Consider the following 15,838-nt stretch of genomic DNA (forward strand, 5'->3'; position numbering starts at 1 on the left):
ATATCCATAACAGCTTTTGCAAGGAAGATTACTGAATTGTCTCGCTTCCTGTGGGGGGTATATATACCCTTGCTGACGTCAGATCCGTCTCCAACTGCTAGCACGAGCACACTATACCCACTTGTTCTGAGTCCATCTGTCTACACTAAGGAAAACGAGATTATCAGGTAAGTAATCTCAACATTAGACAGGTTAGTAGAACCACCAGAGGTGGCAGCAGTGAGCTGATATACCCGGCAGGGCTGAAGTTCAAGTACTGGAACAGCGATTCCAGGGTTGCTGAGCTGTAGAGAAACTATATATAATGAGTAGACAGGGTATGCTGTGTTCATAGCCAGAACTGGATGACAAAACTCACATAAGGACTTTACGGAAGCTCAGTAGCTGGAAAGGGTTAGGCCCTCGGAGTGAGTACCTGGTTCCAGGGAAAGCTCTGAGAGCGATGGTAACTCACAATTGTCTGTATCTGCGATGGCTTCCAGGCAATAGAGAATCTTCAGAGTATTCAGGAACATGGGCCCTCGAGGAGCGAGTAACTGAAGGAGAAGAGAGCGAGGTCCCCAAGGAGCAGGTACCCCTGATAAGTCCGAGGAGGCAGAATAGCTTGGGAGAAAAGCCGAAGAAATCCCCAGCAATCCCCTTGCTAACTTGATAAGTTAGCGAATACTGAGACCTTTTATATTGGAAGCGGATGACGTCATCCCGGGGGGACGCCCCAGAGGTTCGCGCCCTTGCTGGTACATAAATCCGAGCGCACGCCCTATGTCATTAGGCAACATGGCAGATCCACAATGTCGTGCCAGTCCGGGGACACTGGAGGGAGACGGCAAGAAGACGCCATGGCAGCTTAACCGTCCATCAGACCTGGAGGGAGAAGCCACAGAGGTAAAAACGGCGGCGTGAGGGCGTTGAGCAGCGACTGTCGCAACACACTGAAGTCAGGCTAACCGGTCTGTAGTTTCCCGGATTGGCCCTGGAGCCCTCTTTAAATCTTGGGGTTACATTAGCTATCCTCCAATCTTCAGGAGCAATGGATGATTTTAATGATAGGTTACAAATTTTTACTAATAGGTCTGAAATTTCAATTTTGAGTTCCTTCAGAACTCTGGGGTGTATACCATCTGGTCCAGGTGATTTACTACTCTTCAGTTTTCAATCAGGCCTACCACATCTTCTAAGTTCAACTTGATTTGGTTCAGTCCATCTGAATCATTACCCATGAAAACCTTCTCCGGTACAGGTACCTCCCCCAACATCCTCTTTCCGCAATGGCCTTATCTTCTCTAAATGCCCCTTTAACACCTCGATCATCTAACTGTCCATCTGACTCCCTCACAGGCTTTCTGCTTCGGATATATTTTAAAAAGTTTTTACTGTGAGTTTTTGCCTCTATGGCCAACTTCCTTTCAAATTCTCTCTTAGCCTGTCTTATTTATGTCTTACATTTAACTTGCCAACGCTTATGCATTATCCTATATTCTTCTGTTGGATCTTTCTTCCAATTTTTGAATGAAGATCTTTTGGCTAAAATAGCTTCTTTCACCTCCCCTTCTAACCATGCCAATAATCGATTTGCCTTCTTTCCACCTTTTTTAATGTGTGGAAAACATCTGGACTGTGCTTCTAGGATGGTATTTTTTAACAATGGCCACGCCTCTTGCTCACGTTTTACCTTTGTAGCTGCTCCTCTGTTTTTTTCTATTTTTCTCATTTTATCAAAGTTTCCCTTTTGAAAGTTTAGCACAAGAGCCGTGGATTTGCTTACTGTTCCCCTTCCAGTCATTAATTCAAATTTGATCATATTATGATCACTATTGCCACCACACTATTGCCACCACAGTTACCTCTCTCACCAAATCCTGTGCTCCACTGAGAATTAGATCTAAAATTGCTCCCTCTCTTGTCTGTTTCTGAACCAATTGCTCCATAAAAATGTCATTTATTCCATCCAGGAACTTTATATCTCTAGCATATACCGATGATACATTTACCCAGTCAATATTGGTGTAATTGAAATCTCCCATTATTACCGCACTACCAATTTGGTAGCATCCCTAATTTCTCTTAGCATTTCGTTGTCCGTCTCACCATCTTGGCCAGGTGGACGATAGTATACTCCTATCACTATAGTCTTCCCCGACACACAAGGGATTTCTACCCATAAAGATTCAATTGTGCATTTAGTCTCATGCAGGATGTTTATCCTGTTGGACTCTATGCCATCCTGGACAAAGTGCTATACTGTCTCCCGGATGCTCCTCTCTGTCATTGCGATATAATTTGTTCTCACAGGACAAGCAGAATGGTAGTGCTCACATATGGGTGACATCACAGGATGGAGCCCAATCACCGAAAACTTCTGTCAAAGTTTCCAGAACTTTGACTGGCCCTTACTGGGCATCCCCAGCATGGCACTAACCCTGCAGCCAGCAGGGGTCCCCCTTCAGTCTTCTTTTTTCCGCGCAGCAGTAGCCTCGTGGTAAAGGAGTTCTAAAGAGATTCTTGACAGGAATTTTCCTCACGGAATTACTAAAAGTTAAGTTGCCCCACAGGGGTCCCTCTTCTACCTTTTTTATAACTCCTCGGTACTCCGGTAAGTCTTGACCCGTTTCCTGTCGATTACCGTCGTGTTTGGCCTTTGCGGCCTACTGGCCGTCGACCGCACTGCGGCTACATTTTTTGTCAAGGCGTAGGGGTTTCGTCTGTGCCCGGACTGTACCTGCACCATGTCTATCACAGATCCCCATAAAGTCTGTGTAATGTGTTTAGGACGCGAGCACGATGTCTTGACCTGCACCAAATGTGTCCTAATGACACCGAAGGGTCGCAAGGCCAGAATGGAGAAGATGGAACTTCTCTTCCGTGCTCAAACCCCGACTCCGTCCATCGCATCAACGTCGTCGGAACTGGCACCATCGTCTTCGTGCCAGTATCTACCACCGACCGGTGACCGACTGGCATCGATGACTACTCGGCCATAGACACCCTCTACTCCCCCTCAGGATCGAGGGGATCACAGGGAAAAACATCGCCATCGACACCGTAAGACTCGGACCATTGAGGGAGCGAAATCATCGACATCGTGTGAGCCGCTGTCGGAAAAACCCCATCCAGGAAAGGCACCGACCATTCCTGCGACCGCTTCTCCGAGGCAACCCTCACTTGATCGGGGATCGGGAGTTATGACTCCGCCTGTAATGGTAGTCCCTCCAACTATGCCTCTGCCTCCTTTCTTCTGTTCCGGAGCCGGAGCTGTTTGCTCCAGGTCTCTGTGAAGAACTGGACTGGATGGTCCAGGAGGCCATCGACAAGGCGATGCAATGTCTTCAGGTTCCACCAGCACAGACTGTGTAACCGATCATTGACCCGATTCCGGCAGCGCTGGCACCGCTGCTAACCAGGATGGAAGCCCTCATGGCCTCTTTTCCATCGATGGATCCCGGGTCTCCGATGGCTCCGATGCCCTCCCCATTGACAGCATCATCGGGAGGAGAAACTCCATCCGGAATTATGGCTCAGCCATCAATGCCTATATGTCCTTGCCACCGATCCAACCATAGGTGCCGATACGTCCATCGGTACCACCGAGCCATCCATCGATGCCCTCGATGCTTGTACCGGTGCCTTCGATGCCATCGTCGGTGCCTCCGATAATTCCTCAGATTACTCTGTCCCCCTCTACTTCCTAGAGGAAAAGGTGTTGACCCTTATGATACTTGGGGTGATGATACCTCATCAGACATAGATGACTTACCTTCACCCACTGAGAGTAGAAAGCGTTCTCCTCCAGAGGACCTCTCATTTATAAATTTTTTGAAGGAAATGGCTAATTTGGTTCCTTTTCAATCGCAGACAGAACAGGATAGGCAGGCACCAGATGATGGATTTACTCCAATTCCTGGATCCCCCCAAGGTAATAACCTCTATTCCCGTTTTTCTTGATCTTCTCAAGAAGAACTGGGAAAATCCAGAAAAAATTGCTCCAGTACACAGAAAAGCTGACACTACTTATTTAGTACAGTCAGCCTCAGGTTTTCAAAAGTTGCAGCTTGATCACCACTCCGTCATGGTAGAGTCTGCACAAAAGAGAGCAAAGAGGTCAAAACCTCAGTCATCTACCCCTCCTGGTAAGGAACAAATGTTCCTGGACAACATTGGACGTTGAGTATTCCAAGGGGCCATGCTCATCTCCCGAATTGCTGCCTATCAGCTTTATATGACCCAATATAACAGGGCCATATTTAAGCAGATACAGGACTTCTCAGACTCCCTGCCTCAGCAATTCCAAGACCAACTACAAACCCTTGTAAGTAAAGGTTTTGAGGCAGGCAAGCATGAGATCAGAACATCTTATGACATTTTCGACACCTCTACCAGAGTGTCTGCAGCTGCTATTTCAGCGAGACGGAGGGCCTGGCTCAAGTCTTCTGACCTTTGTCCAGAAGTGCAAAACCAGTTGTCCAACCTGCCCTGTGTAGGAGATATGTTCGGCGAACAGATCCAGTGGACGGTGGCTGAACTAAAAGACCATCATGAGACCCTAAAACAACTCTCTTCGATGCCTTTCGACTTCTCTTCAAAGCAGCCCTTTAAAAAGGACTCCAAGAAGTCGTTCTACCGTCCACGGAAGTCCTACCCACCACCAGCCAGATCCCGTGCTACGAGACCTTATCAGAAACCTCAGTCTCGCCAAACTCGAAAACAAAAACCTCAAACTGTTCCCCAGCCGGGACCTGCATCCGGTTTTTGACTTCCACTTGGAGAGCAGCTGCCAGATTCCTCTGTCGCACATACCAGTGGGAGGTCGACTGTGCCACTTTCACAACATGTGGCATTCAGTCACAACCGACCAATGGGTATTGGCAATCATTGCTCAGGTTTACCATCTGAACTTTCTCGCCCTGCCACCGGACTCCTCACGTCTGCAGATGTGGAGAGTGTCCGACCACTCTGTTCTTCTGGCTCAAGAGGTCTCCCTCCTTCTCCAGTCCAAGAGCAAAAGAACCCATTCCATACTCTCAGCAAGGCCTAGGGTTCTATTTCCGGTACTTCCTAATCCCCAAAAAATCAGGAGGTGTCCATCCTATTCTAGATCTACGGGCCCTCAAGTACCTCCAGTGAAAAAAGTTCAAGATGGTCACCTTGGGCTCGCTTCTACCTCTTCTACAAAGAGGAGACTGGCTCTGCTCTCTAGACCTCCAGGACGCATACACCCACATAGCGATAAGTCCAGCTCATCGCAAATACCTGAGATTCCGAGTAGGCTTCAAGCACTATCAGAACAGAGTGCTTCCATTCGAGCTAGCCTCTGCTCCACGAGTCTTTACAAAATGCCTCGTAGTCGTAGCAGCATTCCTCAGGACATAAGGTGTTCATGTCTACCCCTATCTGGGTGACTGGTTAATCAGGGCTCCCACTCAGCAAGCTGCTCTGTCGTCCCTCAATCTAACCTTTCACACTCTAATTTCATTAGGGTTTCTAGTCAATTACGACAAATCGTACTTAGTCCCATCTGAAACCTTATCGTATATTGGGGCAGACTTGGACACCTTACAGGCAAAGGCTTTCCTGCCTCGACAACGAGCACTGACCATCGTGTCTCTTGCTCACCAACTGCAGTCTCAGCACGCTGCGACTGCACGCCAATTTCTCATCCTCCTGGAACATATGGCGTCCTCAGTCCATGTCACACCAATGGCCTGCTTGGCCATGAAGCTCATGCACTGGACTCTCGGGTCTCAATGGACTCAAGCTATTCAGCCTCTGTCGACCATTGTTCACATCACCGACTCACTCTCTGTCCCTCGCCTGGTGGAAAAATCAGAACAATCTCCTCCAGGGATTGCCCTTCCAGGTTCTGCATCCTCAAATCATTCTCAACACAGACGCTTCCAACCTCGGATGGGGAGCCCATGTAGCCGATCTGCAAACTCAAGTCTCTTTGTATCCAGAGGAAGCCAAACACCAGATAAATTTCCTGGAACTTCGAGCAATAAGATATGCTCTCAGGACTTTTCAGGATCGCCTGTCCAGTCCTGCATCCTAATTCAGATGGACAGCCAGGTGGCCATGTGGTACATCAACAAACAGGGAGGCACAGGCTCCTTCCTTCTGTGTCAGGAAGCTGCGCAGATTTGGGCGGAAGCCTTCTCCCACTCGATGAACCTCAGGGCCACCTATTTGCTGGGAGTGGACAATGTGCTGGCAGATCAGCTGAGTCGCATCTTTCAACCACACGAGTGGTCTCTCAACCCCTCAGTAGCAAACTCCATCTTTCAACAATGGGGATATCCTCAGATAGACCTCTTTGTGGCTCCTCAGAACCACAAAGTAGACAACTACTGCTCCCTCATTCGCAGCAAACACTCTCAGCCCAGAGACGCATTCTCCCTCTCATGGGCAACCGGTCTGCTTTATGCATTCCCTCCACTTCCTCTTCTCTCGAAGACTCTCGTGAAGTTGCATCAGGACAAGGGAACCATGATCCTGATAGCGCCTCACTGGCCTTGCCAAGTGTGGTTTCCAGTACTTCAGGGTCTCCATCTGCAGGCAGATTCCCTTGGGAAAGGACCCACTCCTGATCACTCAAAACGACGGGAGCCTATGCCATCCCAATCTTCAAGCCTTGTCCCAGACGGCATGGATGTTGAAAGGTTAATATTTCAACCACTTAACCTTTCAGATCCAGTTTCCGGTGTCTTGATTGCTTCGCGGAAGCCTTCCACGAGAAAATCTTACTCTTACAAATGGAAAAGGTTCACATTATGGTGCTCTTAGTCTCTTGACCACTTTTCCTGTCCAATCCTGAAGTTTCTGGACTATCTTTGGCATTTGTCAGAATCAGGTCTAAAGACCTCTTCCATCAGAATGCATGTCAGTGCGGTGGCTGTCTTCCATAAAGATATTGGGGATGTTCCTATATCAGTACAACCCCTTGTAACACGCTTTTTAAAAGGCTTGCTCCATATCAAGCCTCCATTACGTCCTCCGGCCCCTTCTTTGGACCTTAATCTAGTTCTGGGTCAGCTCATGAAACTACCATTCGAGCCTCTTCACTCTTGTGAACTCCGATATCTCACATGGAAAGTGATTTTCCTTTTGGCAATCACTTCAGCGTGCACTTCAGGCCCTAGTTACCTATCTGCCTTACACTAAACTTCTGCAGGACCGGGCCCTCACCCTAAATTCTTACCTAAGGTAGTCTCAGATTTTCATCTAAACCAATCCATCATACTACCTACCTTTTTTCCCAGGCCCCATGCCAACCCAGGAGAACAGGCTCTGCATACCCTTGACTGTAAACTGGCTCTAGCTTTTTACCTAGACCGTACAGCAGCCCATAGGGAAAGTACTCAATTGTTTGTCTCTTTCCACCCTAACAAGTTGGGAAAGCCTGTAGGTAAGCAGACTCTCTCCTCCTGGTTGGCGGACTGCATATCCTTTTGCTATCAGCAAGCGGGCATTCCATTTCAAGACCGTGTTAAAGAACACTCTGTGAGGGCCATGGCGACTTCAGTAGCACACCTACGATCGGTGCAGCTTCCTGACATTTGCATGGCTGCAACCTGGAGTTCTCTCCACACCTTTGCAGCCCACTATTGCTTGGACAAAGCCGGAAGACAGGATTCCATCTTCGGCCAGTCTGTCCTTTGTAACCTGTTTACAACATGACGTACCAACACCCTTCCGTCTGCCCGGTGGGGTTCAGGATGCCCTCTCCCAAATTCCACCCCAGTTGTTGTGCCTGTTGCACGCCTTTGGGTACATTTGGTGCAGGTTCGGACATCCTCAGCTCTGTACTCGCTCTTATGTGAGGACTACCATCTTGCTTGTCTTGTGAGAAAGCAAATGTTGCTTACCTGTAACAGGTGTTCTCACAGGACAGCAGGATGTTAGTCCTCACGAAACCCGCCCGCCGCCCCGCGGTATTGGGTTCGTAACGTTTTGTTGTTTTATTTTTCGGCTCTGTCTGTAGCTTTTAAATAAGACTGAAGGGGGACCCCTGCTGGCTGCAGGGTTCGTACCATGCTGAGCATGCCCTGTAGGGGCCAGTCAAAGTTCTGGAAACTTTGACAGAAGTTTTCCATGATTGGGCTCCATCCTGTGATGTCACCCATATGTGAGGAATAACATCCTGCTGTCCTGTGAGAACACCTGTTAAAGGTAAGCAACATTTGCTTTCTTCAAAGAGGTAACTGAAAAATAAAGGCAAAAAGATCAGAATTCAAAAAGGAACACAGAGGCACACTCTATGAACTCCAGAAGGAGGCTGTCTTTGGTGCAATTCAAGTACTAAGGGCATTAGTAAATTTGAGAGATTGAGATCAATCCCATCATGCCATGTCTTATGAATGAGGTTCATTCCTATTGAGAGAGGCACAAAACAAACCCATTTGGAGGAACTACCCAGAAGAATATCTGGTGAAGCTGAAAGATGCGTAAAGAAATCAGGATGGCAAAAACTTGAGTGGAAAAAAAAATCACCAAGAGGTAAAGTGAGCAGACAAAACCTTTTTCAACTATATCGGAGAATAAAGAGGAAGACAGAGGTAGAATTGTAAGATTGAAAGGAGACTGGTTATTATGTGAAGAAAGATGAGGGAAAAAAACAGAAATAAACACTTCATTTCAGTACTCATTAAAGAAGACCTTGGGGAATGACTGTTACTGTTGGTAAGAGCACAAATGGAAGTGGAGTATATACTCTTCCACAAACAGAGTGGTGGTTGTGTGAAATTAGTGAAACTGGAAGTGGACAAGGCCATGGGACTGGATGAAATACATCCCAGAGATCTGAAGGAGCTCAGGTGCTGAAAGGCATGTTAAGTAGAACCTTGGAAACTGGAGTGGTGCCGCAGGATTGGAGAAGGGTGGTTGTAGTACTGTTTCACAAAACTGTTAGCAGGGAAAAGCCTGGAAACAAGCTGGTTAACCTTACCTCTGTGGTAGGAAATCTAATGGAGATGCTTCTGAAGGAAAGAGAATGTACTATCTGTAATGCAGTGGGTTGCATGATCTAAGAAATCATGATTTTACCAGAGGAAGGTCATGTCAAACAAATCTGATTTCTTTTTTGATAGGGTGACTAGAGAATTAGGTCAAGGAAGAGCATGTGATGTGATTTATTTGTATTTCAGCAAAGCTTTTGATATGGTCCTGTATAGGAGGCTCATAAATAAATTGAAAAGCCTGGGAATGGGTACCAAGGTGGTGGAATAGATAAAAATCGACAACGAGTAGTGGTAAATGGAACCTACTGTAAAGAGGGAAGAGTGATAAATGGAGTGCTCCAAGGATCAGTTCTGGAATTGGTTCTGTTCAATATCTTTGTGAGTGATTATTACAGTGGACAGTAAGATCTGGAACTGAGTGGACACACCTGAAGGAGGAGAGAGAATAAAAAGCAATCTAAGAAAACATGGAATGATCAGAGGTTTGACAGTTGGAATTTAGTACCAAAAACTGTAGTCATGCATTTGGGGTGCAGAAATTCAAAGGAAATGATTGCGATTTGGGGGGCTCGACAAGTCTGATAAGCATAGACTGGGATAGGGACCTTGGGGTGATAGCGTCAAACTATCTGAAGCATTGTAGCAATGTGACAAGTTGGTGGCTAAGGCCAGAGGGAATGGAAAGCTACATAGAGAGGCATAACCAGCAGGAAAAAAGATTTGATAATGTCCCTGTACATGCCCTTGGTGAGGCCTCATCTGGAGTATTGTGTTCAATTTTCTAGACTGTATCGCAAAAAGGACAGACTGGGATGGAACCATTCCAGAGAGAAGCAACCAAAATGGTGTGGGGCCTGCACCAAAAAAGTTATGAGATAAGATTGAAAGACCTAACTTTATATATACTCTGGAGGAAAGGAGAGAAAGGGGTGATATGATACAGACTTTTAAATATGTAAAAGGTATTGTTAATGTACAGAAATCAGATTTTTTTTGGTGCAGAGAAAATTGTAGAAGAGAAAATTGTAGAAGAAAGGGTCCATAATATGAACGCCAAAGGAGTCGAATTATGACAAGAGGCAGGAAGTATTTCTTTGCAGAAAGGGTGGTGGATGCAAGGAATGTCTTCCCATAAGAGGTAGTGAGGGTAAGGGCAGTAATGGAATTCAAAAGAGCATGGGATAAATAGAGGATTCCTAGTGGCTAAATGATGGAGATGAAGAAAAGGGTAACCAGTATTAACTGGAGTAACTTGCAAAGAGCAACAATTACCCTAAGACTAAAATAAAAAGAAGTTTGCTGGGTTGACTGGATAGACCACTTGGGTCTTTTTCTGCCGACAATTACTATGTTACAATGTTTGCATACACCCTTCTGCTTTTTCTTAGCACATAAAACTTTTAGTAGAAATGGTATTTAACATTGTGAACATCTGTTAAATCTCAGAGCACCATATCAGAATCCTCCTAGATTTGATATTTTTTCTGTTTTACAGGAAGGTGTCTGGGGGGAGGAAGTCAAGGAAGAGTTTGTGAGAATGGTAAATAACAAGGCTGTTCTAATGAAAGTCTTTAAGGAAGAAGAAGATGGGAAACTTATTGTTGATTTGAAGAAACCCACTTCAGACAAGATAAGCAGTGATATGCCTGTATCACTTAGAGATGCACTAGTTTTCATGGAGCTAGCCAGGTATTTAAAAACTCTTAAATATATATATTTATATTCAATTCCAAAAGTTTTGTTTTGATCCGAAATTGCCTTTAAAAGTAGTATTGGGCAAAATAAGGTTCTGATTCATTAAAGTTTTTTCCCATAGAGAGAATGTAAAAAAAAACAAAAGAAAAACTTAGTGAATCAGTCCCAAAATCTTATTCCTATGCGGAAATATGGAAATTTTCTTTCTGTTGCACTTAGATTAGCTGCATGCTCTGTAAATGTAGACTTTAAGAGAAAGGATTGTTGTAATCTATTTGGGAGAGCCAGTTTTAGGCAGTAGCTTATTTTATTGGTAATTGAATATAGCTGGGTTGTGGTATACAAGGAGAAAGGACGTGATTAAGCATTATCAGTGGGTTTTCATTTAAAAGAAGACTTTAGAAAGTTTTTCTTGAACATGGTTCAATTATTAGTCTGAGACATTCAGTATAATCTGACCATTTATAATGAACCTTTTTGCTTCTATGGCAGTTGTTCCAGAGCCAGAGATAATCCTGTAAAATGGCAGGATTGTTACAAAAGAAATTTACTATCCTTCTGATTCATGATTGAGTATATCATGGAGTCCTTGCTTTATTCTGTAATAATAAAACAAAGATGATTTTAGATTACTTACTCTACTTAGGAATTTAGAAACACCATCCAGTTTGGCATTTTCCATTTTAATTGGTCAAATATAATACTTAGTATATTACAATGTACGAGGTAAATTAAGCTGAAGGTGAAACTTAATGTAACTGTTCTTTAGGTTTCGTTCTCAACTTCCGGGTATTCAGACAGAGAATGATGTAATGTTGCAGTATTGTCCACCTGTATTACCACAGCTTATGAAAGAAGTTGCTGTTATTATCTGTCATGTGAATAGTCCTTCTGATTTTTACATTCAGTTGGTAAGTATTTTAGAATTAGAAACTGATTATGATTGGCATATACTTTTTATTTGCATAGCAACCTGATAATCAAAATACAAATTATGGGGCACACTTTGAATATCAGGTTGGTTTGTGTAGGCTTAAAACCATTCACTTGAAGAAAATACTTCAGCCTTCTGCGTCATCTGTTAGTTCCTCTACTCAATTCAGTAAAAGTTCTTGGTTTTCTTCTTATTTCTAATATAGGTATAGAGGTTTATTTTTTTATATTCCTTAGGTGAATTTTGCTTGTACTCTGCCTTTCCTAATTTTGCCCATAACAATTCTCGCTGTTCCTCTGTATTCATTAATAATTTGACCTGTATTTTAATTTGCAAGATTTGTTCATTCTTTGTAAAGGTCATGTGTTAGCCATCATGGTCCCCTAGTTGATTAGGTATGAAGGTACTATACCAGGTCTTATAAGTCATCTCTTATTTATGAATAGCATGTTAAATATCATACTGTACAGTATTTGGAAATCTATTTGACTGATCTTGTCTATGGTTTGTTTGAGAATTGCTTAAATTTGAAAAACAAGCTTCTTGATCATTATAGGTAGATACTCTTGAGTATTTAATGCTTATGAAGAAGATTCAAGAAGTGTATAACAATGGAGATTGTGAAAATCTGGAAATTATCTGTCCAATCAAGGGTCAAGCCTGCATAGCTATGTTTGAAGATGAACAGTGGTACAGAGCAGAAGTTGTTGGTGAGTATGTAGAATTAAATACAATTGGCATGCTTATAGTTGTTTTAAATTTACACAAAAAGGGAAAATGCTTCACTTTGACAAAATTCAAATATAGTCTTACGACTCAAATTAGCTTACTTCCTGCTGATTTATTATCCTCTTGCACAAAGAAGGCGTGTGTGCCAAGGTGGGATGTTTTAGGGCTGCCATTGTTAATGGTCCAATTATTAGTGGATAGCTGTGTGATGGCTGGGCATGAAGATCACTTGGTAACTTGCTTGCCTGGTACAAAAGTAGCAGACCGTAGAATTTTAGAAAGCACTGGGGAGGAACCAGCTATGGTGCATATGGATACTATAAAGATAAGGTGAAAAGGGGAAGCTCTGGAAACCAAGTTAAATGCATTTAGGAAGTAATTTTTCAAAATGATTTACATGCCTAAAACTGAATTTTAGGCAAGTAAATGAGCTTTTGAAAATATGAAACTTCTGCACCTGTAATGCCTTTGAAAATTCACTCCATAGGGTTGAATTTTCAAAAGGTTTTGTGTGTTTAAATGGCCTTTTTAAAAGTGCTATCATATATTTCTTATAGGCATATGTCTCCTTTGAAAATTACCTCCTCAAATATTTAGGTACGAAGTTGAAATCCAGAACCTCCAGGCTTACATTCTTAGAAGTGCTCCCAGAGGCAGACTAAGCTTTGAAGTCTCAACACATGGATGAGATGGTGTAGCGGGGAAGAGGTCTTTAGATTTGTTTGGAATTGGATAATATTTTGGGGAAGAGGAAGCCCATTCTTTTTTTTTTTGTGTGTAAACTGTTTTTTTTTTGCAAACCATAAGAACAGTACAGTATGCAAGATATCATCAAGCAACAGGTTGCAACCATTATACACCAACAATTATGAGCTATAAGAAACATAAGTAACCTTTGTAGGCATACAATGTTCAAATATTCAGAACAGCTCGAGCAAAAACATACTACTGTATTACTCAAATAAAGAGAGAGCCATCTTACATACTTAAATATCATGAACATATAAACATTCAAACCCTCCAACTCCCTCCCCCCTCCCCACACTGGCCGCCTGTATTAGTATCCTATGAGTGGGTGGTACAGTAATAACAGTACGTTACACTACTAAGTGGTGGATTGACAAGATACCATCGGATTTGTAAGCTTTAAAGGGTATTGTTGCTGTCTAACCATTTTCTATAAGGATCCCAAATGGCGTGGAAAGAAGGTATACGATTCTGATGAACCGCAGTAAAGCCTATTCAATTGGTATAATGAGAATATTCGCTGCTGTACTGCTACAAGCGTAGGTACCGTTACTTGTTTCCAATAGGAAGCCAGCTCTAATCTGGCAGCAATAAAGATTTGCAAAAGCAGCTTTTGTGTGTGCGTATTATATTCCGTCATGGGCAGACCCAGCAGCACGTGCCAAGGACGTGCTTCACGGGTCATAGCAATCAGCTGGGAGATCCATTGAAACACCCCCTACCAATAACCCTGTGCATGGGGACACGTCCACCAAATATGAAGATAGGTTCCTGGGGCTCCACATCCTCTCCAACAACAGTCTGAGATATGGGGATAGAATCTATGTAGTGCTTGTGGGGTATAGTGCCACCGATATAACATTTTATAACAATTTTCTTGTAAGCCAGCAGATATGGAGCACTTGCTAGCCATAGTGTAAATAATGTCCCAATCACTGTCCCCCAGACACGCCGGGAAATCTAAGTCCCATAACGCCTGATATTTATGTACTACCAAATATTTATTTGTGAACATAATATAGATTTTGGATATAATCCCCTTGATGAGCGGAGCATGCTGACATAAGGTCTCAAACAAGGTATTAGTAAGTCTCAGAGTACCCCTCCGGACTCCAGTTTGTATAAATGGCGAAACCCTAGCGTATAAGAGAAAATCTATGGTACTGCCTGGGTGTAAATCACTTAATTGCTGCCTGGTGAGCAGTTTACCCTGTTGTACGATATGTCCCAGACGTATGACCCCAGTCTTCCACCATTCTCGAAGACCCACAGACCGTTCTGAAAGAGGCACCACATTATTAGTGAATAAGTGAGTCAGCATGGAATGGTGTTCGGGCCCTACCATCACCGGTTTCCAACGGTGCCATATCTGCAAGGTGGTACGCAATGCGTATGGGTAGTAGTCGAATTTGTCCCACGATGTGCTGGGCTGCCACGGTAATGCAGCAATTGGAAAAGGCCCCAGTAGCCCCTGTTCGAACCTGACCCATTGGGGGATATCCCTAGCGCCATGTATAGCCACTAATGCACGTAACTGAGCAGCATAATAATACCACATTAAATTAGGTAGGTGCAAGCCTCCCCTGGATTTAGGCAAGTAAAGAACAGACCTCGCAACCCGGGGTGGCCTCTTCCGCCATATAAAACCACATATGAGTTGCTGCCATTGTTTGAGAAGTACAGCAGGTAAGCTGATAGGGATAGTGGTGAAGAAATACAAGAAACGGGGGAGGACATTCATCTTAACAATTGCTAAGCGCCCCAGCCAGGAAAAGATTTGACGGTCCCACCGTCTCAAACCCTCCCGGATACTAGCCACTAGAGGGGTATAGTTTAAATCAAATAGTTGGTTGATACGAGAGCCAATCTTAACACCTAAATATTTCAAGTGGGAAGGAGCCCACAAAAAGGGAAACTGACGTTTAATACTGGTCACTGAGGAAGAGGGTAGAGTCAAATTAAGGAGTTCGGATTTATCATAATTAATTCGCATTCCTGAGACAGCCGAAAATCCCTGTAGTTCGGCCATTACCCCCTGCAAAGATGATTCAGGGTCAGAAAGCGTCAGCATGACATCTGCAAAAGTGATATTTTGGAATGGACGGTTCCTCCCCAAATTCCTTTAATGTGCCCGGCCTCTCGCACTCTGATCGCAAATGGCTCCAAAAACAAGGCGAACAGCATGGGTGATAAGGGGCAGCCTTGCCTTGTACCTCGTATATCAAAAGGGGGCCCATACCCACCATTAGCCTTCACTCTAGCCAGAGGGTGCTCATAAAGCTTCCAGAGCCACAGCATGAAGGGATCCCCAAAACCCATTTTACCTAACACCTGAAACAAAAACTCCCAATGGACAAGATCAAATGCTTTTTCTGCGTCCAATGCCAAAAGCACCGCTGGAATTTGCTTTTGCTGGACTATATCAACAATGTTAACAATCCTCCTAACATTGTCCGCGGCCAAGCGTCCCGGGACAAAGCCCACCTGGTCATTATGTATCAGGTCAGGTAGGACCCTATTGAGTCGAGCCGCCAGTACTCTGGCGAGTATCTTCAAATCGATAGTGATTAACGAAATGGGGCGGTAGGAGCTACATTTGGTGGGATCCCTGCCCGGCTTTGCCAATATGGTGATTCTGGCTGTATTGGACTCAGACGTTAGGGTTTTGACCTCAAGTAGGGAGTTAAAGGCCTTAGTTAGTGGCTCAGCTAAATGATGGGCAAATTTACGATGATAAACTCCCGTAAAGCCATCCATTCCAGGAGCTTTGCCGGTTTTAAGT

At 44.1% G+C, this 15,838-nt stretch overlaps 1 protein-coding gene across 1 annotated transcript in view; it reads left to right on the forward strand.

Annotated features, from left to right (window-relative positions):
* RNF17 (ring finger protein 17) overlaps positions 1 to 15,838 on the forward strand; it is a 1,084,608-nt gene that overhangs the window by 404,139 nt on the left and 664,631 nt on the right. Inside the window, exons 14-16 of the mRNA XM_029603155.1 lie at positions 10,447 to 10,640; positions 11,416 to 11,557; positions 12,137 to 12,290. Coding sequence (XP_029459015.1) covers positions 10,447 to 10,640; positions 11,416 to 11,557; positions 12,137 to 12,290 — 490 coding nt within the window. The remainder of the gene's footprint in view (positions 1 to 10,446; positions 10,641 to 11,415; positions 11,558 to 12,136; positions 12,291 to 15,838) is intronic.

The sequence above is a fragment of the Rhinatrema bivittatum genome, chromosome 5 (genome assembly GCF_901001135.1).
Source record: "Rhinatrema bivittatum chromosome 5, aRhiBiv1.1, whole genome shotgun sequence".
NCBI lineage: Eukaryota > Metazoa > Chordata > Amphibia > Gymnophiona > Rhinatrematidae > Rhinatrema > Rhinatrema bivittatum.